Genomic DNA, 24,217 nt, shown 5'->3' with positions numbered 1-24,217 from the left:
AGGGAGGGAGGGAGGGAGGGAAGGAGGGAGGAAGCCACATATTGCCTTGGGCAAATCAAGGCATGTCAAGGACATCTTTAAAGTGTTTAAAAGCAAGCATGTCTGTGAAAAGGTGAAGGTGTGCCTGATCCCAACAGTGGTATTTTCAGTTGTTTCATAAGCATATGAAAGTTGGCCTGTGAGTAAGGAAGACTGGGGAAGAATTGGTGCCTTTGACTGTGGTGCTGAAGAAGGTGGAATACACCGTGCTCTGACAGAGAAACTAATCTGCTCCAGAGTGCGCTAAAGAGTTCCTAAAGAAAGCACTTCTATAAAAGCAAGGGTGGTGAGACCTCATAACACACATCATGAGCATGTTCTCGGGAGAGGTCAGTCATTGGAAAAGGCCAGTACACTTAGAAAAATAGAGGGTCAGAGGAGAGGAAGGTCCTCACCCGAATGGACTGACACAGCGACTGCCGGCAGCCGTGGGCTTCAGCACAGCAGAGACTGTGAGGTTGATGCAGGATCGGTAAGGTTTCAATCTGTTGTACATCGGGCTGCCAGGAGTTCGAGGCCAACCCACGAGACCTAACAACGTTTACCTAACTGTTCTATTTCTGTGAAGTACGAAGACCACTCACCTTATAGTATTAATATCATGCTCAAATCGGGGGGTGCGGGGAAATGTATTCAGAGTATCTGAGGAATACCAAACCCACTGCAGGTGATTCAGTTCAGATCCACAGAGACTCTCTATGAGCATTCTGAGGCTATATGTCTTTAAACAGACTTCTTTCTTCTGTGGAGTGACTGATGGATTAGAACTGCTGACCTTTTGGATAGCAGCCAATCAGGATTGGAAGGAGACTTGTTAATAACTTGCATTATGCAGGTGATACAACCTTACTTGCTGAAAGTGAGGAAGACTTGAAGCACTTGTTGCAGAATATCAAGGAAGGCAGCCACCAGTATGGATTGAGTCTCAGTATCAAGAAAACAAAGATTCTTACCACTGGGCCAATAGGCAGTGTCATGATGGATGGAGAGGAGATTCGTACTGTCAACAGCTTCATCTTGCTTGGATCCACAATTAACACCCTTGGTACCAGCAGTCAGGAAATGAGACACGTTGCGCTGAGAAAATCTGCAGTTAGAGACCTTTCCAAGTTATTGATGAGTAATGATGTCAGTTTGAAGGCTAAAGTGCGTCTGATTCATGCCATAGTCTTTCTGATCACTTGCTATGCATCTGAGAGCTGGACAGTGAATAAGGATGACAGAAGAAGAATTGACACCTTTGAGCTGTGGTGTTGGAGAAGAACACTGAACAGCCCATAGAGGACCAAGAGACAAACAGATATGACTTGGAGAGGGTGCAGTTGGAATGTTCTTTGGAGGTAAGAATGATGAAGCGTCACCCCACATTCTTTGGAATTGTTGCTAGGATAGGCTATTTCTAAGGAGAGGGACACGATCCTGGGAAGGGTGGAGGGTCAGCAAAGGAGAGGAAGACCCTCAACCAGGTGGATTGATGCAGTGATTGCTGCAGTGGCTCCTGTGTGTCAGGAACTGTGAGGATGGACAGGACAGGACAGGACAGGACTGGGTTCAGGTCTTTTGTTCATAGGGTCGCTGTGAGTTGTACTAGACTTGACGACACCTAACAACAACAACCCAGGACTCTTTATCTTATTATGAAAGTATCCACTAAATAGGATAGACCATTTATTATTGTATAAAGGAGTAATAAGCCTTTTATTATTGTATGAACAAAGCAATGGAAATGTCTACTAGAGTCAACAAATAAATGTAAAATATACTTAACACCCATAATATGTTTTCTGAAGAAAAAGAAAGCAGACTGAAGGGAAAATGTGGGAGTGCTATTTTAAACGTAGTGGTCATCTGTTGGAGTCCACAGGCAGTGCTACTAATAAAAAAGTTGGTTAAGTTCACTGAGAAGAAAGACCTTGTGGTCTATTTCTTTTTTTTTTAAATAAAATGTTTCATTTTGATTTTATCACAAGTTATAGAGAAGTTAGATTTTCATTCATTCATTGTTGAATATTTTTTCTCCCTTTCTGTCCTTCCTTTCCTCTCTTTCCCAGTTCACTTTTTTTAGTTGGTTTAGTTTTTTATTGGTTTTGTTTGTTTGTGGCTTTGGGGTGTGGTTTTTATTTGTTTGGGTTTTTTTGCTTTTGGGTTTTTTTAGTATTCATTCATGAAGGTTCTACTGCAACATGGATGAGGTCACCAGGGATGAACTGGCTCAGTCAGTGGCAGCTGGAGTCATCATTCAGTGATCCTTTGAAAAGTACATTTCTAGTAATATTGGTCTAAAAGGGCTTTGCTGTCATGTGTGACATATATGCTGTTGTTTGACGGCAACTCATAGTGACCCTATAAACAACAGCTCTGAACCCTGCCCTATTGCAAAATAAGCTCACTATCTCCGACACATAAGGCTGCTAATTAACATGTCTGTAGTTTGAACCCCTTAGCAGTTCAATGAAAAATCAGAAGTCTTCTTCTTATGAACATGTCCTGTCCAGAAACCTGATGGTAGGTCGATGTGAGTCATAACTGGCTTGATGACAGTGGATTTCTAGGGCTTTGAAGGACTGAATAATTTGAATAACGTGAGCTTCACACATCACCACTCCACATCTGTCAGATGGAAGCCTTTGACAGTGTCCCATAGGGAAAACAATAAGTGACCATCTGTGTTGCCTCTTGAGAACATCTTTCTGTCGTAGTCCTTGAATGGAGCGCGGAGACAGAGTGGGCCAAGCGTTGAGAAGATCTGAGGTCCACTGTTGAATCTGAGCCAGCCACTTACCCTCTCAACCTCAGTTGTATTTTCTGAAAAAGAAAAATAATAATGACACTTCAGAGGGAATGGTGTGCAAATCAAGATGCACCAATATATTGATGAACCCAGACCACTGAGCTTTTGGCCAGAGTAAAGCAATGCTGACTGTGATGTGGGGAAATCCAATGTCTGCCTCGTGACGGCAAGCTTCAGAGGGTTTTTAGGAAGACTTCCCCCCCCCCCCCCGCAAAAGACAACTTTCAGGAATTCTCATTTAGGAATTCTCATGCTCCTGGTTTGGAAACATGAACTTACATTCAAAGGAGACTTAAGTGAAAAATCATTTTGTGACCACAACTTTCATTTTTAGGTCTTGGTTAATGAACGAGCTAGCAAACTGTTTTTCTTGTGGCATAGGAAATGAAAATCTGGGGCCATTAAATAAATTCTAGACAAATTATGGTGGAAAAAAGCATTGTGATTTTTTTTATTTTAATGAGTGTTTACAGAGACTTTTGGATTTCCATTCATTCATTGTTGCACACTTTCCTACCTGCCCACCTCTCCCCCCAGTTTGCTTTTCCCTTTGAAAAAACACACACAAAACTTTCATTGTTATACAATTCCCCTCCCCTCTACCCCAGTCCATTCCACTATGCAGCTTTCATTCTGGACTCTTGTCATGACAATAATACCTAATCATATATCCCTTTTAAACAGTTCTCTCCCTCATCTGTTTCAGTGCTGTGTACATCATTTATCCCTTCTTAGATTCCTCCCAACCTTGATGTCAGAGCCGCTTTACAACAGTGGCACCATGCAGTATTTGTCCTTTTGTGACTGAAATATTTCAGTCAGCATAATGTCCTCCAGGGTCATACATTTTGAATAATATTTCATGCGTTCCTTGTTTTTCAAAGCAGTGTATTCCATTGTGTGAATATACCACAGCTTTTCTATCCATTTGTTTGTTGATGGGCGCACCTGGTTTGTTTCCAGCTCTTTGCTATTGTGAACAAAGTGGCGATAAGCATGGGTGTACAAGCATTGTGATGTTTTTGGGCAGCATCTGAATACAGAGTGGGGAGGAACAGTAGAGTCTTGCCCTTTAATACACCTTAGCCTCCAGCACTGGTAAAATGTCATGAAAATCAGGCAATACTGGCAGACTTCCCAATCCCTAAATAACACAGTCCACTTTTCCACCTTGGTAGTGTGGTAGGGCAGGAGGTAAGATGCAGTAATTGAATTATCATAGCATATTTTTCTAGTCCCCTAATGAAGACTTGGAGAATTGGTGACCTTGTGATAAGAAGCTGTATTCTAATTCCAAAGGCACACAGTTTAAATCTACCATCTGCTCCTTGGGAGAAAAATGGGTATTCTCCTCCTGTGCGATCTTCTGCCTCTGAGAAGCCACTAGAGGGACAGCTATGGGTTTGTTCCAACTCAATGGCAAACAACAATGAAGATATGGATTACAGGAAGAATTGATTTTCTTTTTCAATTTCATTTCATTCACATTTGTTGACATACTATAGACCAAGTGAATCACAACAAACTGTGGCTAACCTTGAGAAGAAGGAGAATCCTAGAACACTTGATTGTGCTTATAGAAACCTACACTTGGACCAGGAGCCAGTCGTCAGAACAGAACAAGGAAACACTGCCTGGTTCAAAATTGGGAAGGGCATGAGTCAAGGATGTGTCATATCTCTCTATATATCTTTTCAATCTATATGAAGAACAGATTATCCAGGAGGCTAGGCTTTATGAGGAGGATTGGAGGTAGACTCATCAACAATCTGCATAATGCAGTTGACACAACCCTGCTTGCTGAAACTGAGGAGGACCTGAAGCGCTTGCTGCAGAAAGTCAAAGACACAGCCTTCAATATGGATTGAAGCTCAAGACCAAGAAAACAAAGATTCTTACCACAGGGCCAGTTGACACTATCATGATAGATGGTGAAGAGATTGAGATTGTCGATAGCTTTAGTTTGCCTGGCTCCACAGTCAACAATCTTGGCACCAGCAGCCAAGAGATGAAAAGACGAATTGCATTGGAAAAAGTCTATTGTCAGAGACCTCTCCAAAGTACTGAAGAGCAACAATGTCAATCTTGAGACTAAGGTATGCCTGATACAGGCCATGGTCTTTGTAATCACTTTTTATGCATCAGAGAGCTGGACAATGACTAGGGATGATAGAAGGAGAGTTGATGCCTTTGAGCTGTTGTTCTGGAGAAGAGTATTGAATATACCATGGACTTCTAGGAGAACAAACAAGTCCATCCCAGAGAGAGTGACGCCAGGCTGCTCCTTGGAGGCAAGGATTCTGAAGCTTTGTCTGACATACTTTGGACATGTTGCAAAGTGGGACCAGTCCTTGGAAAGGGGTGTCGTACTTGGGAGGGTGGAAAAACAGCATAGAAGATTCAGTCACTGGGATAATAGGCATAGGTATTTTGGAGACAATAAGATTGGCAAGAGATAGAGCAGGATTTATGGCTGTTGTACATAGGGTCACTATGAGTTGCAGGTGACTTGACAGCACTTAACAATAACAACATGCAGGTGACACAACCTTGATTGCTTAAAATGAGGAGGAGGACCTCACGCGTTTGCTGCAGAAGGTCAACAACTGCAGCTTTCAATATGGACTGAAGCTTAACGTCAAGAAAACAGATTCTCACCACTAAGCCAATTGGTAACATCATGATAGATGGAGAGATTGGAGATTGTCAACAACAGCTTCAGCTTTCTTGGCTCCACAATCAATACTCTTGGTACCAGCATCCAGGAAATCAAAGGATGAATTACACTGGGGAAAATGTGCTGTCAGGGATCCGTCCTTGGAGAGGGACATCATGCTTGGATATGTAGGCGTATAGCATGAGAGAGGAAGACCCTGCATGAGATAGATTGTCTCAGTGACTGGGGTGAAGGAGATACCTCTATCAGAGATAAGGAACTGACTCAGGATAGAGCAGGCTTCAGAACTGTTGTACATAGTGTTGCTGTGAGGTGCAAGTGCTTCAACGACACATAACAACAGCAACAATGAGTAGGACTCGGGCTTAAAAGATGACATGAAATTATCTCAGCCCAAGTGCCATCAACAAACAAATGGATAGAGAAATTGTAGTACAGCCACACAGGGGAATATTATGCAGTTAGGCAGCACTGGAAAATGCTGAACTCATAAAACACAACACAGCATGGATAATAAGTCTGGAAAACATTATTATGAGTGAAATGTCTTAGTCACAAAAGGACAAATGCTGCATAAGACCACTATTGTAACAATAGGATGGCTGTGGGCTGGGAGAGAGGGCAGGAAAAGCTTGAATACACAGCACTGAATAAATGAAGGGAAGGATGACATCAAAGACATGAATGTCTTACCGCTCAAGGAGCCTCTAGTCTAGTCAGGGAGATATAATGGAAATAGATTGTAACATCCCAGTGTGATGAGTGTGAAGAAATATGTCCGAATGTGGAGGTGATAGAGAAGAGAACGTGGCCAATTTCATCTGAAGATACCAAATTACTGAAATTTACCCTGGGCTTTCAAAGATCAACAGGTGTTCACATACTCATTTTTTTGTCTTCTCTTTTCCATCTGTGTAACAATATTGAGGAGAACTGTTTTCCCCCATAAATACATTACAAGCACTTCTCTATCAACCGTAATTAGACCTAATGCGACTACAATGAAAACAAAAAGGATACTAAGATTTAAAAGGAAGAGCTTTAATTTGGGAAGATTATACTATTCCAAATAAAATAGTATTCATTGTCCAAGTTCAACAGGACAGTAAGTAATAAATGTTGGAGAGGATGTGGCCAGATAGGAACTGTTATACATTATTGATGGGATTGTAAAATGGTAACAACCACTCTAGAAGGCAGTTTGGCTGAACATAGAAATTCCATATGACCCAGATATTCCACTGCATGGAATACACCCCAAGAGAATGAGAACTGAGGCTCAAATGGAGACTTGTACACCAGTGTTCCTAGCAGCATCTTTCACCATCACAAGAACATGGAAACAGCCCAGATGTCCAGCCACGATTGAATGGATTGAGAAATTATGGTTTAGTCACAGAATGGAATCCTACGCAGCATGCAGGAGCAATGATTTTGTAACCTAACTTGGGAGGAACTGTAGAACATTATGCTGAGTGAACTAACACCTCATAAGGACAAATACTATGTAAGACCGTTACTGTAGAACATGCATGAGGATCCAAGGAGGAGAACATGGGAGCAAAGGATGAAGGATGGGAAATGGGTATAGGGGGCGTGGTTAATCATAAGGCCACACAATTTGATGAGTGGAGGGAGGGGTGTGAAAAGGAAATGGGAAAGATCTCGTGTTAAACAATGTATGCGAACTTTGTAATTAAACCAGTATAAGATAAAAATTTTATTTAAAAAATATCATTGCCCATCAACATGCTGACTCCTAATTACTTTTTAATATTTTCTGTTCTCTGAAATACATACTCATGTAGTATATGTTACTGACATAATTTTTTAAAAAATTATGTTAGTTTGCTTACAAAGTTCATATACATTAATTTTCACTTTTTCATATTGTCTGTATCTTCATTTTACTCATATTTTGGTTTTCATTGCCTTTTGATGAACATTTTTATATCATTAAATGTGTCAGTATTTTCATTTATAGTTAATAGTTGTGTATTCTGTGGACTGTACAGAAGTTGTATCACCAAGTCGAAAAGATTTGGATATGCTATATAAACAGAACTTTTTTTTGGAAACCAACTTCTAAAACACAATATCAATTTTCATGGTCTTCTTCTAAAAAGAAAAAGTGAAAATTGTCCCTTTCCTAAGACCTCACCTAAAGTATGCTTAAATTGTTAATTAAATAGTGAAATAATATCTCCAGATAGCTCTGGAAGAGAAAGACAAATCTACTCCTCCTTTAAAGTAAATTTCCCTCATAAAAATGGAATATAAAGGATTCTTGAAACTTAATCAGACTTTAATTTTCCATAATTGTGCCCGTAAACCAAACTACTTTCTATCCCATGATTCCTTACATTATCATTTTAAAATGTTTTCCGTGTGGTACAGTAGATGTGACTCCCAAATCAATGCTGGTTTTCTATTTGATTGTTATGAAGAAAGAGGATTTACTGCCAAAACCTATAATATATAAACTTGGATTGAACCAGAGTATTCAGCTTTCACATTGGGGATCTAAGCATTTCATTGGAAAATCCATTTTTTTTCCCATCTGGGAAAGATATTCCACACATATTTATATCTGAGGAAGATTGAATATCATTTAGCAAATTATGACCTGATAGGTATAGAAAAACATCTTAAATTACTTTTTCCAACTAAAGTATTTTGGCTTAATTTTTTTCTCTTCAGACAAAATATCTTTGATTTATTTATGAGTGTTTCTGTATTTTTATTTCCACCACATAAAATACATTTGAACTATGGTTTTATTGTTATTTTAAGGTTAAAACAAAAGTCTAAATAGGAATTTGCTAGTTTGGCAAGAAGTTGGAATGAGCATGAAAAAAATGAAAAATATTCAAGATGTATAGACTGACTCTCTCTCTGTTTCTCTTTCTCTCTCTCTCTCACTATCTCTCTCTCTCTCTCTGTCTTATTGCTTCTGAGTTGGAACCAACTCATAGCCAACCCTCCAGTGGATTTTCAGAGACTGTAAATCTCACTGGTGGAGATTTCCCCTCTTTCTTCCACAGCCCAGCCACTGGTGGATTTGAACCACCAGAGAGAGACAGACACCTCGTTTGAGTTAGCAGAACCACTCCCTACCAGCTACACTACCAGCGCTCCGGTAGATCCTTAATAAACAGATCTACATCCACACATGGGCATACTTATGTGCACACCCATATGCATTCATATACTTAACCACAAATGTATAAACTCACACAGTTCATGATTTCTTGTTCTAATATTAAAAACACAGCAATGTTAACCAACCTTTTTGAAAGCAAACAACAGAGTGTGAAACAATGTTATCATAGGTACTAACAACACTGCTATTTTTAAATATTTCTTATTTCTAAAAGAACTTTCAGTATATCCCCATGCTTTGACTACTGAATATAAATTATAGTTCACACTTTGTGAACAGAAACATACCACACTCAGATCCTGCTTGTAGCCATTTGTCCTGTTCTTCTCTGGAGTGAGTGTGACCTTCATGACTGTAAAGACAGTGCCCTCTAAACACTAGACTTCCGCTCGTGGAGCTTTATCTGGAGACCTAAGTCAGCCATTTAAGAATCATTTACACAAATGATTTTTAAAATGTGTTTTGTTCATATAAATGGAAGAAATGAACTAAAGAATGTTGTTGTTGTTGTTAGGTTCTGTTGAGTCAAGTATGACTCATAGGGACCCTACGAACAACAGACTTGAACCCTGCCCTGTCCTGTGCCATCCTCCTCATCTCAGACACACTTGAGCCCATTGCTGTGGTCACCCTCTCACCGGGGATCTTCCTCTTTCACTCACCTTTCCAAGCTTAATGTCCCTTTCCAGGCTTCTCCTAGCAAAATACCCAAAATGTGAGAGACAAAGTTTTGCCATCTTTGCCTTCAGTGAGCACTCTGACAGATATAAGTCAAAATAATAAAAGGACTATATACAAACTAGTACACAATTTACATATAATATGTGTTTGTATGTAATTAATATTAAGTCATCTAAGAAATATTTTAGGTTTTTCATGCCCACTCTGTGAAGACTGTATGTATTTTTACACTTAAAACTAAAAAAACGTCACTGAGTTTGAATAGACTTGTGGTTGATGTTCCATTGCTTTTCTGAAGCTCTGTATTACATGGGCGAAGAGCCATGTTTCTCCCAAGGATCTCTTGGTGGATTTGAACTACCAGAGTGGTGTGCCTTTGAGTTACCAGTCACAGACCATGCTCCACTTGGAGCTTATCCCAACTCAGGCTAGGAATAAGTTTTAAATTTCATTTTCACTGTGATAAATGGATATGTAATAAAACATTAACATCCCAAAAGCATTCACATGTACAGTCCAGTGATGATAAGTACATTATCATTTTGTGCCATTCTGAAATTCTTCCAGGTAGAAATATTTAGGGGCAAAATGATTTTGTTACATAAATAGAATATGAAACAGAGTTTGAATTTGAGGTACACCGTGTCCTTTTCCAATGGTTTGGTTTTTTTCTCTCGAAAAATCCTTTTTTTTTTTTAGTAAAGACTTGTACATCTTTCTAGACTAGCTGTGTGAAAACTACTTTTCCTTGAGTCCAGAATGCCCACGGTCCTCCTTTCCTATCGCTTCCTGTATCACAGACCCGAGGGAATCTGAGAGCCACCTCTCTGTGTCCTGGCAGACTTCCTATCTCCAATGACGGGCTCACCTGGTGCTGCGAGGTGCTTTCCTGGAAAGATCGTATGGGCTGCAACCCAGAACTGGAGGATTCTGCACAGATGCCGCTTTCTAAAATTGGCAGAGGCCTCAGGTTGCCAGGATAGCATGAACCTGCCAGGATTTTTGCTAACTCTTTCCAGAACACTGACTGTGCCGCCAACGGTTACCACAATTTTTTCCCAGCAGAAATGCATTAAAGAAAAGGGCTGTAAAAGCAGGGCTACTTTAATGACAACTTTATTGTGTTCTTAGCACTGAGTTATCTGAAAGATAGTAGAGTAGACTTGCCCTTTTAAAAAGGCCCAAAGTAACTTGTGCTATTCTGTCCTGTCTTTTGCAGAAGTGAAGTTTTTCTGCAAGACTCCAGCCATTGCTGATATTGTCATCCTTGTCGATGGTTCCTGGAGTATTGGACGATTCAACTTCAGACTGGTTCGGCTTTTCTTGGAAAAACTTGTTACAGCTTTCAATGTGGGCTCAGAAAAAACTCGAATTGGTACTATTTTCTTATTCATAATAGCGGCCACCTTTCAATGTAAAAGAATTTGGAAGCCTTTTACAAAATTTCACAAACTTTCTACAAATGGCTTTCACAATCATAAGATCAATGGTACTGATGTCAGCAAAAGCACATCTTTGTAAATCAGTAAATATGTCTTTCTTCTAGTTTTTGTCGTGACACTGTAGTCCTATTAATGACTGAACTAATTTTAATGTTTTAAAGGCAAAGGCCTTCTTGCATGATGGTAATAATAATAATAAAAACTTTAAAATTATAATTTCTTTAAGAATTTATTCTCTTGCCACTTTCTTTTCAATTAGAAGAAATAGCAGAGCCCAGTGAAATGCTGAGTGATGAAAACTGGAAAGCATTTAGACTACCAAAATCGCCAAGTTCATTCTAGCCAAGATAAATGCAAAAAGCAAGAACTGTAAATCTTTCAGCATAGCTTCACCTTACTGTGCAAAATTTCATAGTTTAACTTGAATAGCCAGGGAGTAGACTCCCTGACATCAATTGAAGGAGGACTTTAGACATAGTTGGGGAACAAGGTGTTCACATCTTCTAGCTATTTAGAGAGCACCCAATGAGTTATTTTGTGTTTAAAAAGACCATGTTAAAAAGACATGAAGTAGTTACACTTACGGTTTTTTACTGGAAGAGTTCTCCTTAGAGACAGGCATAGCTAGACAGGAGAGGGGGGAATGTTACAAAGAATGCAAATTTCATCATTTTAGTTTCTTGAGCGGCCCATTTGTTTTCTCGCATCCCATCCTTGCTGAGTGGAGTTTTTCACCTCTCTTTGCCAGGCCTCGCACAGTACAGTGGCGACCCCAGGATCGAATGGCACTTGAATGCCTTTAGCACAAAGGATGAGGTGATTGAAGCCGTCAGAAATTTACCATACAAGGGAGGGAACACGATGACAGGTATGTTTCCTTGGGGGCTGTGCGTTCAACTGCATATCTTGCGGGGGGGGGGGGAGTATTATCCCAATCTGTAGCTCTGTGAAACTTATCATGATACTTTTCAACTATAGCAACTAAAAGTTGTAGATGACGCTTTCCTCAAACTCTTTCAAAGTGTTCAAACCCAGCCATCTCATTCTTCGACAGTTTGACTACAATGTTCCAGGAAAGGTTTGGCTGGGCTTGGGAAAAACTGAGCAGTCTGTGGGGTTAACACCTTCAAATTCATGAGCTATCACTGTCTCCAACCCTAGTCACCATATTATTTCAATGAATGTGACTGTTTTCTTTTTTCCCCAAGGAATAGAGGCTTTCCTCCCCCCGCCCCCATCATTCTCAATGAATTGAATTTCTTAGCCACTATGCTCATGAAGTTTGGAGAATTTTTGGCTTACCTGTATTATTTATGAACAAGTAGCCTAAGAACATAAGAGATTATACTCATTCATGATATAAAGACTATCAGTTTGCCCAAGTTTTAACCTTAATATATACTGTTTCTTTTTCCCAAGGCACATCAAGTACAGATATTCAGCTTAAACAGAATTGATGTTCTCATTGTTTTTAAAAAGAATCCCTAAAGTCCTGACTCTTGCTTTGGTAATTTGAGGCATTAAAAAAAAAAAAAATAGAAGTCTAATTAGCAGTTCAAAAAGACTACTGAACAAAAATATTTTTTTGTAAAGGAAGATTCACACCCAAACGGTAGGGGTTTAATCACAACCTTAGATCTTCTTCCATACTCTGGAAAAAAAAGGAGAGATTTTTTTTGATACCTTGGACTGTCCTGAATAAAACTGATAGTCCTGTGCTGGCATCTGGGAAAATCACTTCTGTATGAGTATTCCAGCTTCCTCCCAAATGATACACATTTAGATATCCTCGCCTACACGATTTCTATTATCAGTGACCACAATGAGTTAAATATTTGTTTGTTTTAACTATATGCTAGGTTGTTGTTTTTTTTTAATGATGCCATGTTCGATTCTTCTGTTCTTGTGAACATTAATTTCTCATTAGTTCTGTCAAGGAGAAACTCATAAAAAAGAAAAGTTCCCATCTAATAAAAGCTCTTTAAGTTTAGTAAGTTACTCATCTGTGGTTATATTTTGTAGACTTAGCAGGCTTTTTATTAGAGATTGTTGGCTTGCATATATTTTTTTTCTTTTGTTCTCAGGTCTTGCCTTGAACTACATTTTTGAAAATAGTTTTAAACCAGAAGCAGGAGCAAGAACTGGAGTGTCAAAAATTGGCATCTTAATTACGGATGGAAAATCCCAAGATGATATTATCCCGCCGTCCCGAAACCTCCGTGAATCTGGCGTAGAACTGTTCGCCATAGGTGTGTGTGACTTGGGTCCTGTCTTAACAGTGGGGATGGACGCTATGCACGAGGCCACCAGAGCATAGAGAAGCATGAATCTGTTTTTAATCATATGACAACTCCAGTTTCCAAGACAAGCATCAAGGTTGTCTTAGGGACTGACTCAGGTCGGCTTGGCTTCTATATTGTTTCACTTCAGGTTTGAGCTGTCAGGGAGGGAAACAATTTCTGGCCCACTCCTTGATTTGTTACTTAAAATATATTTGACAGAATGTTTCCTTTAAGAAGCATTCTATTCTTTGCTCTGTGCCAGACATCTTGCTGGGTTGTTCAGCACGAAGTTGAACAGCTCTTTGAGAAACAAACTCACTATCATTTCCTTGTTTTACTATAGGGTATTGTACTGGTTGGATTATTATTATATTTTTTTGGTGGGGGGGAATATTTTATAATCTCCTTTGTAGGATGTTCTTATGTGAATCTAAATTTATTCATGCTTTTAACTGGCTGCCATAGTACATTGCTAGCCCTAAGCTCTCTGCTTCGATTTTATAATTGAACTCCCCTACATTCAATTTTATAATTGTGGACACAGAAGAAAATGTGTACTTTCTAAACTTTGTAGAAATCCTTTAGGCAAAAATCACCAGGCATTTCCGCCCGATACTCCTTTGTTCAACAAAGGAAAACCCCATGGAAGACTTAAACTAATGGTGAATTAATCTGTGTTTACCTTCCTTTTTGTGATCTTATTAATAATGGCTAGATAGGTTATTAAGCAAGCTTTTAAGTGAATTTATATGGATGTGCTTTGGACTCTTCTCTGGAAGTCAACAGTGTTGGTTATTTTACAAGCTTGTAAAGCAAATAGCTAAGGGACAGCCACCTCTTTGTACCTCACTTGTTGAAAGTTGGAAGTGAAGTCACTGTTGCTGCAGGCAGTTTCTCTTCCTTGCTTCAGCTGATCTTCTTAACACCATCTAGTAATTGCAGTGACAGGGTTTTACAAAGAAATCCTCCCTGTTTGCTGATGCAAAAATGAAAAGATATCTACACTGCCACTAACTACTCCAGCCTTGTAGCTCCCTTTACTGTCTCTGATCGCACTGGAAATGTAAATTCACTAGAGATAGTCATCCATGTTCAGAGAGCAGGCAGTATGCTCTAAGTAACGGTTTTGCACACAGATCAGTGGCTCCAGATTGCCTGACTGAAGTCCCCACTGTGAATTATGTTTTGAGGAAATTAACTGATCTTTCAGATCATTCATTCACTCCTTTGCAAGAGAGATAAAAACCATGACCACCACAAAAATAAATGTGCTAATAAACACAACATGCTTTCTTCTGAAATGAAAACCCGGTAAGCTCACTCTGTTAGCTGCCGTTACTGAGGCAGAGTGGACGTGCGTGAGGAAGGAGGCTCTTCTGCCTGGATTTTGCTCTCTTCAAAGCAGCCCACATTTGGCTGGAATTGTAGCGGAACACCATAAATGCCACAGGAAAACCAAAGAGCTTGCATGTTGTATTAGCAAAACTGCAGTGCTTACTACAGGGCAACATGTATTTTAGTGTATTAAAGCTTATTTTCCTAAGCTTTCTACCTTTTTTTCTGTTTCTAATTGGTACATAATATATGTTGTTTGTTGTCAAGTGCCATTGAGTCGAGCATGACTCATAGCGACCCTATGAACAAAAGACCTGTACCCTGTTCTATAACATCGTTTTTCTAAGTTTGTAGAGCTTCTAGAGACAGGTTGTTTAGGAAGTGGATGCCACTCCTGCTTCCAAGCCTGTCTTGATCTGAGAGATCCACCAAACACTGCTCACCATGGGTAACCATTATGGCATTTGACACACTAGTGGCACAGTGTTCGGCATCACAGCAATCCCCCCCCCCCCCCAGTATTAGTGAAGAGAGGAAGATCCTTAGGGAAATAAGGAGACAGACTGACACAGTGATGGCAGCAATATAGGCTTGAGCTTGATGGAGGTCGTGATGTCACTGTAGGGCAGGGCAGGATTCCAGTCTGTCATTCACAGGGTCATTATGAGTTGTGGTTGACTCAATAGCGCCTCGTAACAATATTATATTATTCTCACCCTTGGAGTATTTAAATTCAAGTCTGTGTGTGTGTGTGTGTGTGTGTGTGTGTGTAGTTGTGCCACCCCCGCGCACACAGTGTAACCCATGACAGCTGAAACGTGATAAGATTACCTGGGTTTTGTTTTTCCTACCTTTGAAAAGGTGTTACCATTTTTCTCTCTTCTCCATTTGATTTGATTGGAAACTATTTTATTTTTCCCCCCTCCCTTTACTGACAGGTTTCAGCTTTTGCAGGGTTTTTTTGGTGTGTAGAAGTCTTGATGGTGCAGTGGTAAAATCACTTGGCTTCTAACAAGAGTTAGCATTTTAAACCCAGTAGCTTCTGTGGGGAAGAAAGCTGTGGCGATTTGCTTCAGTGACGACTTACAGCCTTTGGACCTCACGGGTCAATTCTGTCAGGGTCTCCGTGAGTCAGAGTTGATTTAAAGGCTGTGGGTTTGGCCTTGTTTGTGTTTTCTAGTGATATCTAAATAGAAGCAAACCTAACATTTAAATATGTTGTTGTTGTGTGCTGTGGAGTTGTTTCCTGCCCATGTGGGTTTTCAGAGGCAGTGAGTCACAGGGGAGGAGGCTGGTCACCCGTCTCACATGGAGCAGCGGGTGGATTGGAAGCACATGCCTTAAGGTTTGCAGTGCAGCTTTGTACTGTTGGGCTACCAGAGTTCCCTAATAAATATATTTACATGCACGTGTGTGTGTATATATGATACAAAAAGCCAAACCACTGCTGTCAAGTCATTTCTGACTCATAGCAGCTCATTGCAACCCTCCAGTGGGTTTTTGAAGCTGTACTTTTTTTTTTTTTAAGGAGGAAAATGCCCAGCTTTCTTAATTGAAGCATCTGGTGAACTCAAACTACTGACCTTGGTGTTAGCAGCCCGAAGCCTTAGACACTATGCTGCTAGGCTTCTCTCTGTCTTTACACACACACACTCTCTCTTTCTCTCTGTCATGGAGTAGACCTTCTCTTCAGCATTTCTAAGGCTGTGATCTTCTAGAAATGAACTAACTGCCTTGTTCTAGTGGATTTGAACCTGTGATGTTTCTGTTAGCAGCTCAGCATTTAATCCCAGCCACCACCAGTGCTTCTAGACCTTTTGTTTCAAAGATTTTCTAAGTTTAAATGTGGTAAGGAGGTACACGGCCCACCCACAGGCATGCAGTTCAAATCTACCAGCTGTTCTAGGGTTCTTCCTGTGCGGTTTACTGTCTCTGAAAACCTGCTGCTGGAGGGGCAGCTGTAGCATCGATTCCAACTCTAAGGCACAGAGAGCATCAACATCTAAATTTAAGTAGATCTAGATGTTTTTTTTGTTTTCCCAGGTGAATTTCCATTTATGGAAATTAATATTTTAGAAATTTTACCCTGGAACTTGGAGAGTTTTGATTTCTGGTTTAATAATAAGTATTGCTTCTGCTGTATTTATGCAACCAGGTATTTGTTCTTTATAACCATCTTCCTGTCGAGACGTACAGAAATAAAAATAAGATTAAATCTTTTTTTTACACTGAATTGCATTTGTGTGTGTTTTAAATTAATTTTAATGAAAGTTTACAGAGACTTTGGATTTCCATTAATTAATTTTTGCACTTTTTTCCCTGCCCAGCCTCCCTCCCAGTTCTTTCTTCTCTTTGAAAAGTAAAAGAAAAACTCTTTGACTGTTAAACAGTCCCTCGCTCCCAAGTCCACTCCACTATGCAGCCTTCATTCTGGACTCCTGTCATGACAATAGCTTCTCAGGTGCCTTTTAGAAGTCACCCAGCTATCTCTTGCCACTTTTAAGTGGAGAAGCTTCAGTTGCAGTGGAGGTGGGCTGGCTGGCTCAGGTGTGACCAGCTCAGATCCTCCTGCCCGCGGGACATGTGTGACCAGTGTGGGTCCTCCTGCACGTGGGACATGCATGTCACGAGGTTCTTCCCCTGTTCCGGGACACGCGTGTCACGAGATTCTTCATCTGTTCCTCAATGCAAGGGGTGAAGAACGCAGATGTGAACGAGCTGCAGGAGATTGCCTCGGAGCCCGACAGCACGCACGTGTACAACGTGGCGGAGTTTGATCTGATGCACACGGTGGTGGAGAGCCTGACCAGGACCGTGTGCTCCCGGGTGGAGGAGCAGGACAAGGAAATCAAAGGTGAAGCCGCTGACCGAGGGTGCTGGGACGCGGAGGGTGGCAGGACCCCGCACACACGTCTGCTGTTGATCGTTAACGTTCCAGTGTCCTGTCTTGTGCTGGCTTTCTGAATTGAGTCTTTTCATCCCCTAAGACCTGATTGATTGATCTTAGAAAAGAGACACAGATGGGCTTTGTGAGGGGTTGATGACAAACAATAGGAAATAGAACTTTGTAAAACTTTTATAATTTTGTTCTTCAAAAGACTCTCTGTTAGGATAACAATACAAGCCACAGACCAGGAGAAAATTTATAATCCAACAAAAGATTAGTATCTAGGATGTGAAAACTTTCTGTGATGTTGTTACATGCAGCACAAAAAGGAAACTTAATAGTATTGAAATAATTGTGGAGTCACATACACAAATAAGAGATGGTATAAAGAGATACTGTGTATGTTTTTTTAATTCTTTTTTAAATTATTATTCATTTTAATGAACCTTTACAGAGATTTTGGATTTGTGTTCATTCAATGTTGCATTTTTCTCCCTCCCCTCCCCTCCCCCAGTTCACTCTTATCTTTGAAAAGTAAAAGAAAAATTCTTTCATTGGTATAAAATCCCCACCCCCTATCCCGGAGTCCACTCCACTATGCAACCTTCATTCTGGATTCTTGTCATGGCCATAATACCCTATCATATGTCGCTTTTAAACAGTTCTCTCCCTCATCTGTTTCAATGCAGTATACATAATTTAGCCTGTCTTTCTCAGTCTCCCCCCAACCCTGATGTGTGCCTCCCTCTGTGGTAACACCTTGAAAACTGTAGTACCATACATAGCACAATCAGAATACAGAACATTTCCTCTTGTGCTGCCTACTGTCATTTCTATTCCATTCTCTCCCTACCTCCTAATAACCAGGAATCTGTTCTCCATTTCTATCATGCTTTCGTTTCATTTTTTTCTTATGTACATGGAATCATGCCATATGTAATCTTTTGGAAATGGCTTTTAAGCTCAGGATCTAGAGACCCATGCACTGGTGGGTGCGTCCTTTTTACTGAAGTCTTCCGAGTTGCCTTCTTGGGGATGCACGCACCATAGTTGGTTTAACCATTCGTCCACTGAAGAACATCTCGGATCTTACCTGTTTTGGCTAACTGTCAACAAAGCTGCTGAGAATGTTGTGCTCCACGTTTTTGTGTGACTTTTTTCTCTTTGGCTTAGTACACAATGGAATTATTGTATCATAAGCTTAGTTTTTTTAAAAGTTGCCAAACTATTATCCAGGTTGGCTATACTACTTGACATTCCCACCAACAGCGGGTGGATCATAGAGTTTCTGCGATTCTGCCAACATTTATTATTTGTTTAGCTATTCTGATTTCAACCTTTTTTCGTGTGCTTAATTGCTGTTTGTGTATCTTCTCTGGTGGAATGTTTATTTTTCATTGGGCTTTGCTTGTTATTGTTTGCTTGTTTTTTTTTTACTTTTTGCTTGAGAGTTTTCACATCCTAGATATAATGCTTTGTTGGATTATAAATATTTTCTCCTAGTCTTTTGAGGAACAAGAGTATAAAAGTTTTACAAAGTTCTATTTGTTATTTCTTTGTTTTATGGATAGTGGTTTTGGTGCCATGCCTAGGAACTCTTTGCCTGGCTCTATATTTGGAAAATTTCCTTTAAAATAGTGTCTACTTTTGTTCTACATATAAGTCCATGATCCATTTGAGTTAATTTTTATAAAAAGTTTGACGTTTAGCTCAGAGTTCGTGTTTTGGTTACGGATAGGCACTTACACCAGCACCTGTTTTTTCTCCTTTCTGCCTTTCCCCCCTATTTTTTGATTCGCACTTTTGTCAAATATATCTTGTGAATATTTATGTACATACATTTTATTCCTTCTCAGACTTCCATCTATCTCAGATCTTTATGGGATCTTTTGCATGTGCCTAGAATACACAAAGTGCTTATGTAGTGTCCAGCTCATAAACATTCTACCAGAGTTCGTTTTTCTTTTTCACTTCTAATTATTGACCTTCTGTTTCCTTGAAGTCTTCAGCATAAAGGCTGCTTTGTGTTGCTGAAAAAAACATAAACCCTGATGTCTGGATATATCTAGATACAGTCTCAGCTCTGTTACTTAATTTCATTGTTCCTTGGTTTAACAATTTACAAAATGGGCACAATAATAGTAACTATTGAAAAGTAAATTATATACTTTGAAAGAACTTGTAAGAGAACCTTTATATGCACAGGTACTTAATTAATATTGGATCGTTTTATACTATAGCAATGCATTTATTGAAGGAAGTTTCTTGGATTTGAGATTATGTTCTAATAGACATTTGAAAGTTTGAATTATTTGAATGAACAAGCATGAGGATGAGTAACTTACCTAAGAATAAGTTGTCCTAATAAAAAATCAAATTTTCTGATGATAACAATTTTAGAAGGAATATCATATCAGTAGTCCTTTCTGACTAATGAGATTTCCATGGCTTTGGTTTTGTTTTAATCTAGCCTTAGCTCTTGTCACCATTGGACCACCTACAGAATTGATTACTTCTGAAGTCACTGCCAGAAGCTTCATGGTTAATTGGACTCATGCCCCAGGAAATGTGAAAAAATACAGAGTTGTGTATTATCCAACCAGGGGTGGAAAACCAGAAGAGGTAATAGATTCTGATTCATAGTGACTCTCTTTGTTATCTGGTGTTACTATAACAGAAATACTAAGAGTGGATAGTTTAACAGACATAGTTTGTGAGGCTAGAAGCCTGAATTGAGAGAACCATCTCTAATAAAATACTTTCTCTCTCTCTCAGGGCTCTGCAGAAAAGTCCTTTCAATGTCTGTGGGCTTGGTGTTCCTTGGAGATTTTCGTGGGTTTTATCAATATTCCCAGGAGTCTAGGAGGTTCCCAGTGGAGGGGCCCAGGGTCCAAAGGCACTCTCTTTTCTGAGCACTTCTTCCTTGAAGGTGTATTGAGGTTCTCCTCTTTATGTTCACTTGTTTAAACTCCTTTAAATCAGAAAAGAGATTGACTCAAAATATAATCAAACCCAGTATATTGGACTGCATCCTGACTCATTTCAATAACTGCCTCAAATAATCTCTCCTTAACACCATAGAGGTTAAGGTTAACCTTTACAACATAGAGAACAATTACATCAGACCCCTCACACACTGTGGGGAATCATGCCTAGTCAAGTTGACACATTTCAAGAGGACATAATTAAATTCATAATGGTAACACTATAAGACATCAGAGAACTGCCTTAGAGGGTTTCCTACACTATAATATTTACAGAATCAGAGTGCCAACATCTTTCTCCTGACAGCTAACTGTTGATTTGGAACTGCTAACTCAAGTTAGCACTTGAGTACTTTAACCACTGTGCCACTGTTGTTTGGTACCATTGCGTTGGAAGTGACTCACAGCTGACCCTCTAGAAGGTTTTCAGAGACAGTAAATTGCATGGGAGGAGACTGCCCATCTTTCTCCTGCCGAGCTTCCAGTGGATTTGAACTGCGTGTCTTTGGGTTAACAGCACAGCTCCTTACTCACTAGGCCACCAGAGTTAAAATTATCATTATGGGGTCAGAACTTTATCCTAGCTGAGTTTTCAGTGCATTTCCAAAGACTGTAAATCACATGGAAGAAGATTGCCCATTTTTCTCCCTTGGAGCAGCTGGTGGATTTGAACCTCCTGTGTTTGGGTTGCGAGTACAACCTCTTTAATCACTAGACTACCAGATCTCCCTAGCCGAGCTTATAGGAGACAATGTTTTCAAGCAATTTTTTTTATTCTCTCAAATCTTCAATGAACAGTGAGAACAAGATAGCAATTGTTATATAAGGTGATTATAATGCTATAAGCATTTTTAATTATTTGACAGAAATGTGTATCTATGTGTCTGTGTCTGTCATTTTCTTGTCTCTCTGGGATGTATATTTATATCTTTTTTTTTTTTTCTTGCTGCTCTATCCAAAACCCTCAAAACAGGTTGAGGTCTCCATTTGTAGCATAACTTGCTTTGCTTTTTTTATCCCAAACTTTTAAAAAGTAATGAGTTTTAACTGGCCAGAGTTCTCTTTTGCTACTCATACATTCTTTTTTTCTTTGGGAATGATTTGGGCTTTCCGCCTTTATAAAGTCTGTGTGTTCCAAATCATGTGGTCATATAAGCAAGTCGTCCAGGGCTTGGAGTTTCCTGGACATTTGTGGAGACAGTGTGATGGAGAAAGCATTAGAAAACAGCTGTGGCTGGTCTTTTTGTGACTTGGAGAGCCTAGGCGAGAATACCCACCACCAGATGGTTGGATCGCTCTCTCGTCCTACCTTGGATACAGAAATTCACAGGGACGGCCTTAACATGTGATGGCATCTCCCTTTCCTGTCACTGCTCTGCCCTTTTGCTGACCTCAATGCATTTCACAATGTTCTCTCTATTATGGCAAGATTTAGGATTTATTTTTTTTTTTGAGTGCTAGACAAGTAGATCACAGAGTCTTAAGTCATCTGGACCAAGAACAAATTAGAGTACTTCCAATGCTTCTATCATTTCATGACTAGTAAGTCTTTAAAATGCTTCCCAAAACAATGGGGGGAAAAAATCACATCTGCTGTGATTAAGTAGATGTGATAAAATAAGAATAAGCCTGAGAATGGCAGGGTTTCAATTAAATATTAATTAATAAGGGGCTTGGGGACACATGGGGTGGGGGGGAAAGGCATACCTCTTCTGGTAGGAATTCAAGGAGAATTGAGCACATACAAATGGTGCATATCAGAACATATTTGATGAAAGCTTCTTGCTCCAGATAGTTTTACCTTTTGATTGCAATTCTGTGTATGAACTCTCCTGTCCTCACATTTCTTGGACTGTTCTTGAAACAGGTTGTGGTGGATGGTAGTGAATCTTCCACGGTGCTGAAAAACTTGATGTCTTTGACCGAATACCAGCTAGCAGTCTTCGCAATATATCCCCACACAGCTAGTGAAGGACTCCGCGGAAGTGAAACTACACGTATGTATTGGATTCTTTCCCACTTCCGCCTTTGTACAGTGTTGCATAGGGGGCTTATTCTTTGAGTTGGAATTCTGTGTGTGTTGCGTTGATAGGTATACTGAACCAAACCAATAAGAAATAATTCTTGTAGTCCACATGCTTGAGCATGCCAGAGATTGTGAGGATGGCACAGGATAGGACAAGGTTCAGATCTGTTGTTCACAGGGTTGCTATGAGGTTTACTTGACTTGACAACACCAGCAACCAATGACAACGTGGTACTGGGTCCATGCTATAGTGAATATTTTGATGGGCTGTTGTACATAGGGTCACCATGAGTTGGAGTTGACTTGATGACATCCAACAATGGCAACATCATATATTGGGAGAAATGTTAGAAACCTGTGCTGTGTTTAAGGGAGAGGAAGAGACCCTATGGCAAAGGACACAAAAGATTACTTTATGAAATATTTAGGGAAGGCATATGATGAGCTGAGCACTGTTCTTACCACCCAGTCAATGGTGAACACAATGACACAAAGCTATTGGAAGAAAATGAGTACTATAAATGTCAAAAAAATAGATGCAGGTGGTTCTCACCTTGTGTGACATCATATTAACTGAAGTTCATGTATATTGGTACTAAGTACTTGATCTCTATGAAGAGGAGTGTGGCATCAGGATTGAAGAGAGACTCATCAATAACCTGCGTAATCCAGATGACAGAACTTTACTTGCTAAAAGTAAGGAGGACTTGAAGCACTTGTTGCAGAAGAGTAAGGAATGCAAACTTCAGTATGGATTGCATCTCAGCATCAAGAAAACAAAGATTCTTACCACTGGACCAATAGGCAGTGTCATTATGGATGGAGAGGAGATTCATACTGTCGTCATCTTCATATTGCTTCTTGCTTGAATGTACAATTAACACCCTTGGTATGAGCAGTCAGGAAATAAGGGGACACATTGAAATGGAAAAATCTGCAGTTAGGGACCTTTCCAAACTATTGAGGAGTAGTAATGTCAGTTTGAGGACTAGGGTGCATCTGATTCAGGTCATAGTCTTTCCTATTACTTGCTGTGCATCCGAGACCTGGACAATGAAATAAGGATGACAGAAAAAGACTTGACACCTTTGAGCTGTGGTGTTGGAGAAGAGCACTGAACATCTCATGGACAGCCAAGAGAACAAACAGATATGTTTTGGAGAGGGTGCAGCTGGAGTGCTCTTTGGAGACAAGAATGATGAGGCTTCACCTCTCATACTTTGGACATATTGCTCGGAGATGCTATTCCTTGGAGAGGGACATGGTGTTGGAAAGGCTGGAGGGTCACCGAAGGAGAGGCAGACCGTCAAGCAGGAGGATTGACAAGGTGACTGCTGCAATGGGCCCTTGTGTGTTGGGAGGTTTGAGGATGGTGCAGGCCAGGGCTAGCTTTAGATCTTTTGTTCATTGGATCGCTATGAGTCATACTCAACTTGACAGCACCTAACAGCAATACAACTTACTTGATATAGTATCATGACAGTGGAGATTGATGAGGACTCCTTCCTCATATGTATCTGTCTGAGTTCATATATTATTATATAATGTGAAGACTGGTAGCATACAACAGTCTTTCATGTAGATTCCATTAAAAAGGCAATATAAAAGAAATTCCATTTACCCTGGGACATTTAGATCCTAGAGACTTGGGAACCCACTCTGTAGAGCACATTCAGTAAGCAGAAGAATTACATAAGTAAGTGTATATGTCAGTTGTTTTTTCATTATTTTATCAGAGTATACTAGTGAATAAGGTTTTACTAAACAAAGAAGATACAAAAAAACATGTGTAAGCGTGTTTAGGAAAGCCCAGAAGGTCTTCCAAGTTGAGGAAACAGCGTGTGCGACAGACGCATGGCAAACTGGAGTACTTAAAGATGGTTGCTCTGATGGGTTCTCAGCGAGGGAGA

At 39.9% G+C, this 24,217-nt stretch overlaps 1 protein-coding gene across 1 annotated transcript in view; it reads left to right on the top strand.

The window, feature by feature from the left end:
• The window catches only part of COL14A1 (collagen, type XIV, alpha 1), a 226,996-nt gene that overhangs the window by 32,887 nt on the left and 169,892 nt on the right, over nt 1-24,217 (top strand). The window contains exons 5-10 of the mRNA XM_006879473.1: nt 10,574-10,726; nt 11,542-11,661; nt 12,878-13,042; nt 17,103-17,264; nt 19,768-19,919; nt 22,149-22,278. Of these exons, the coding sequence (XP_006879535.1) occupies nt 10,574-10,726; nt 11,542-11,661; nt 12,878-13,042; nt 17,103-17,264; nt 19,768-19,919; nt 22,149-22,278 (882 nt within the window). The remainder of the gene's footprint in view (nt 1-10,573; nt 10,727-11,541; nt 11,662-12,877; nt 13,043-17,102; nt 17,265-19,767; nt 19,920-22,148; nt 22,279-24,217) is intronic.

This window comes from Elephantulus edwardii, unplaced genomic scaffold (assembly GCF_000299155.1).
Source record: "Elephantulus edwardii isolate Elephantulus edwardi_28Jun2011 unplaced genomic scaffold, EleEdw1.0 scaffold00003, whole genome shotgun sequence".
Taxonomy (NCBI): Eukaryota; Metazoa; Chordata; class Mammalia; order Macroscelidea; family Macroscelididae; genus Elephantulus; species Elephantulus edwardii.
Note: the sequence above shows the minus strand (reverse complement) of the source record. Positions and strands in the feature narration are given on the sequence as shown.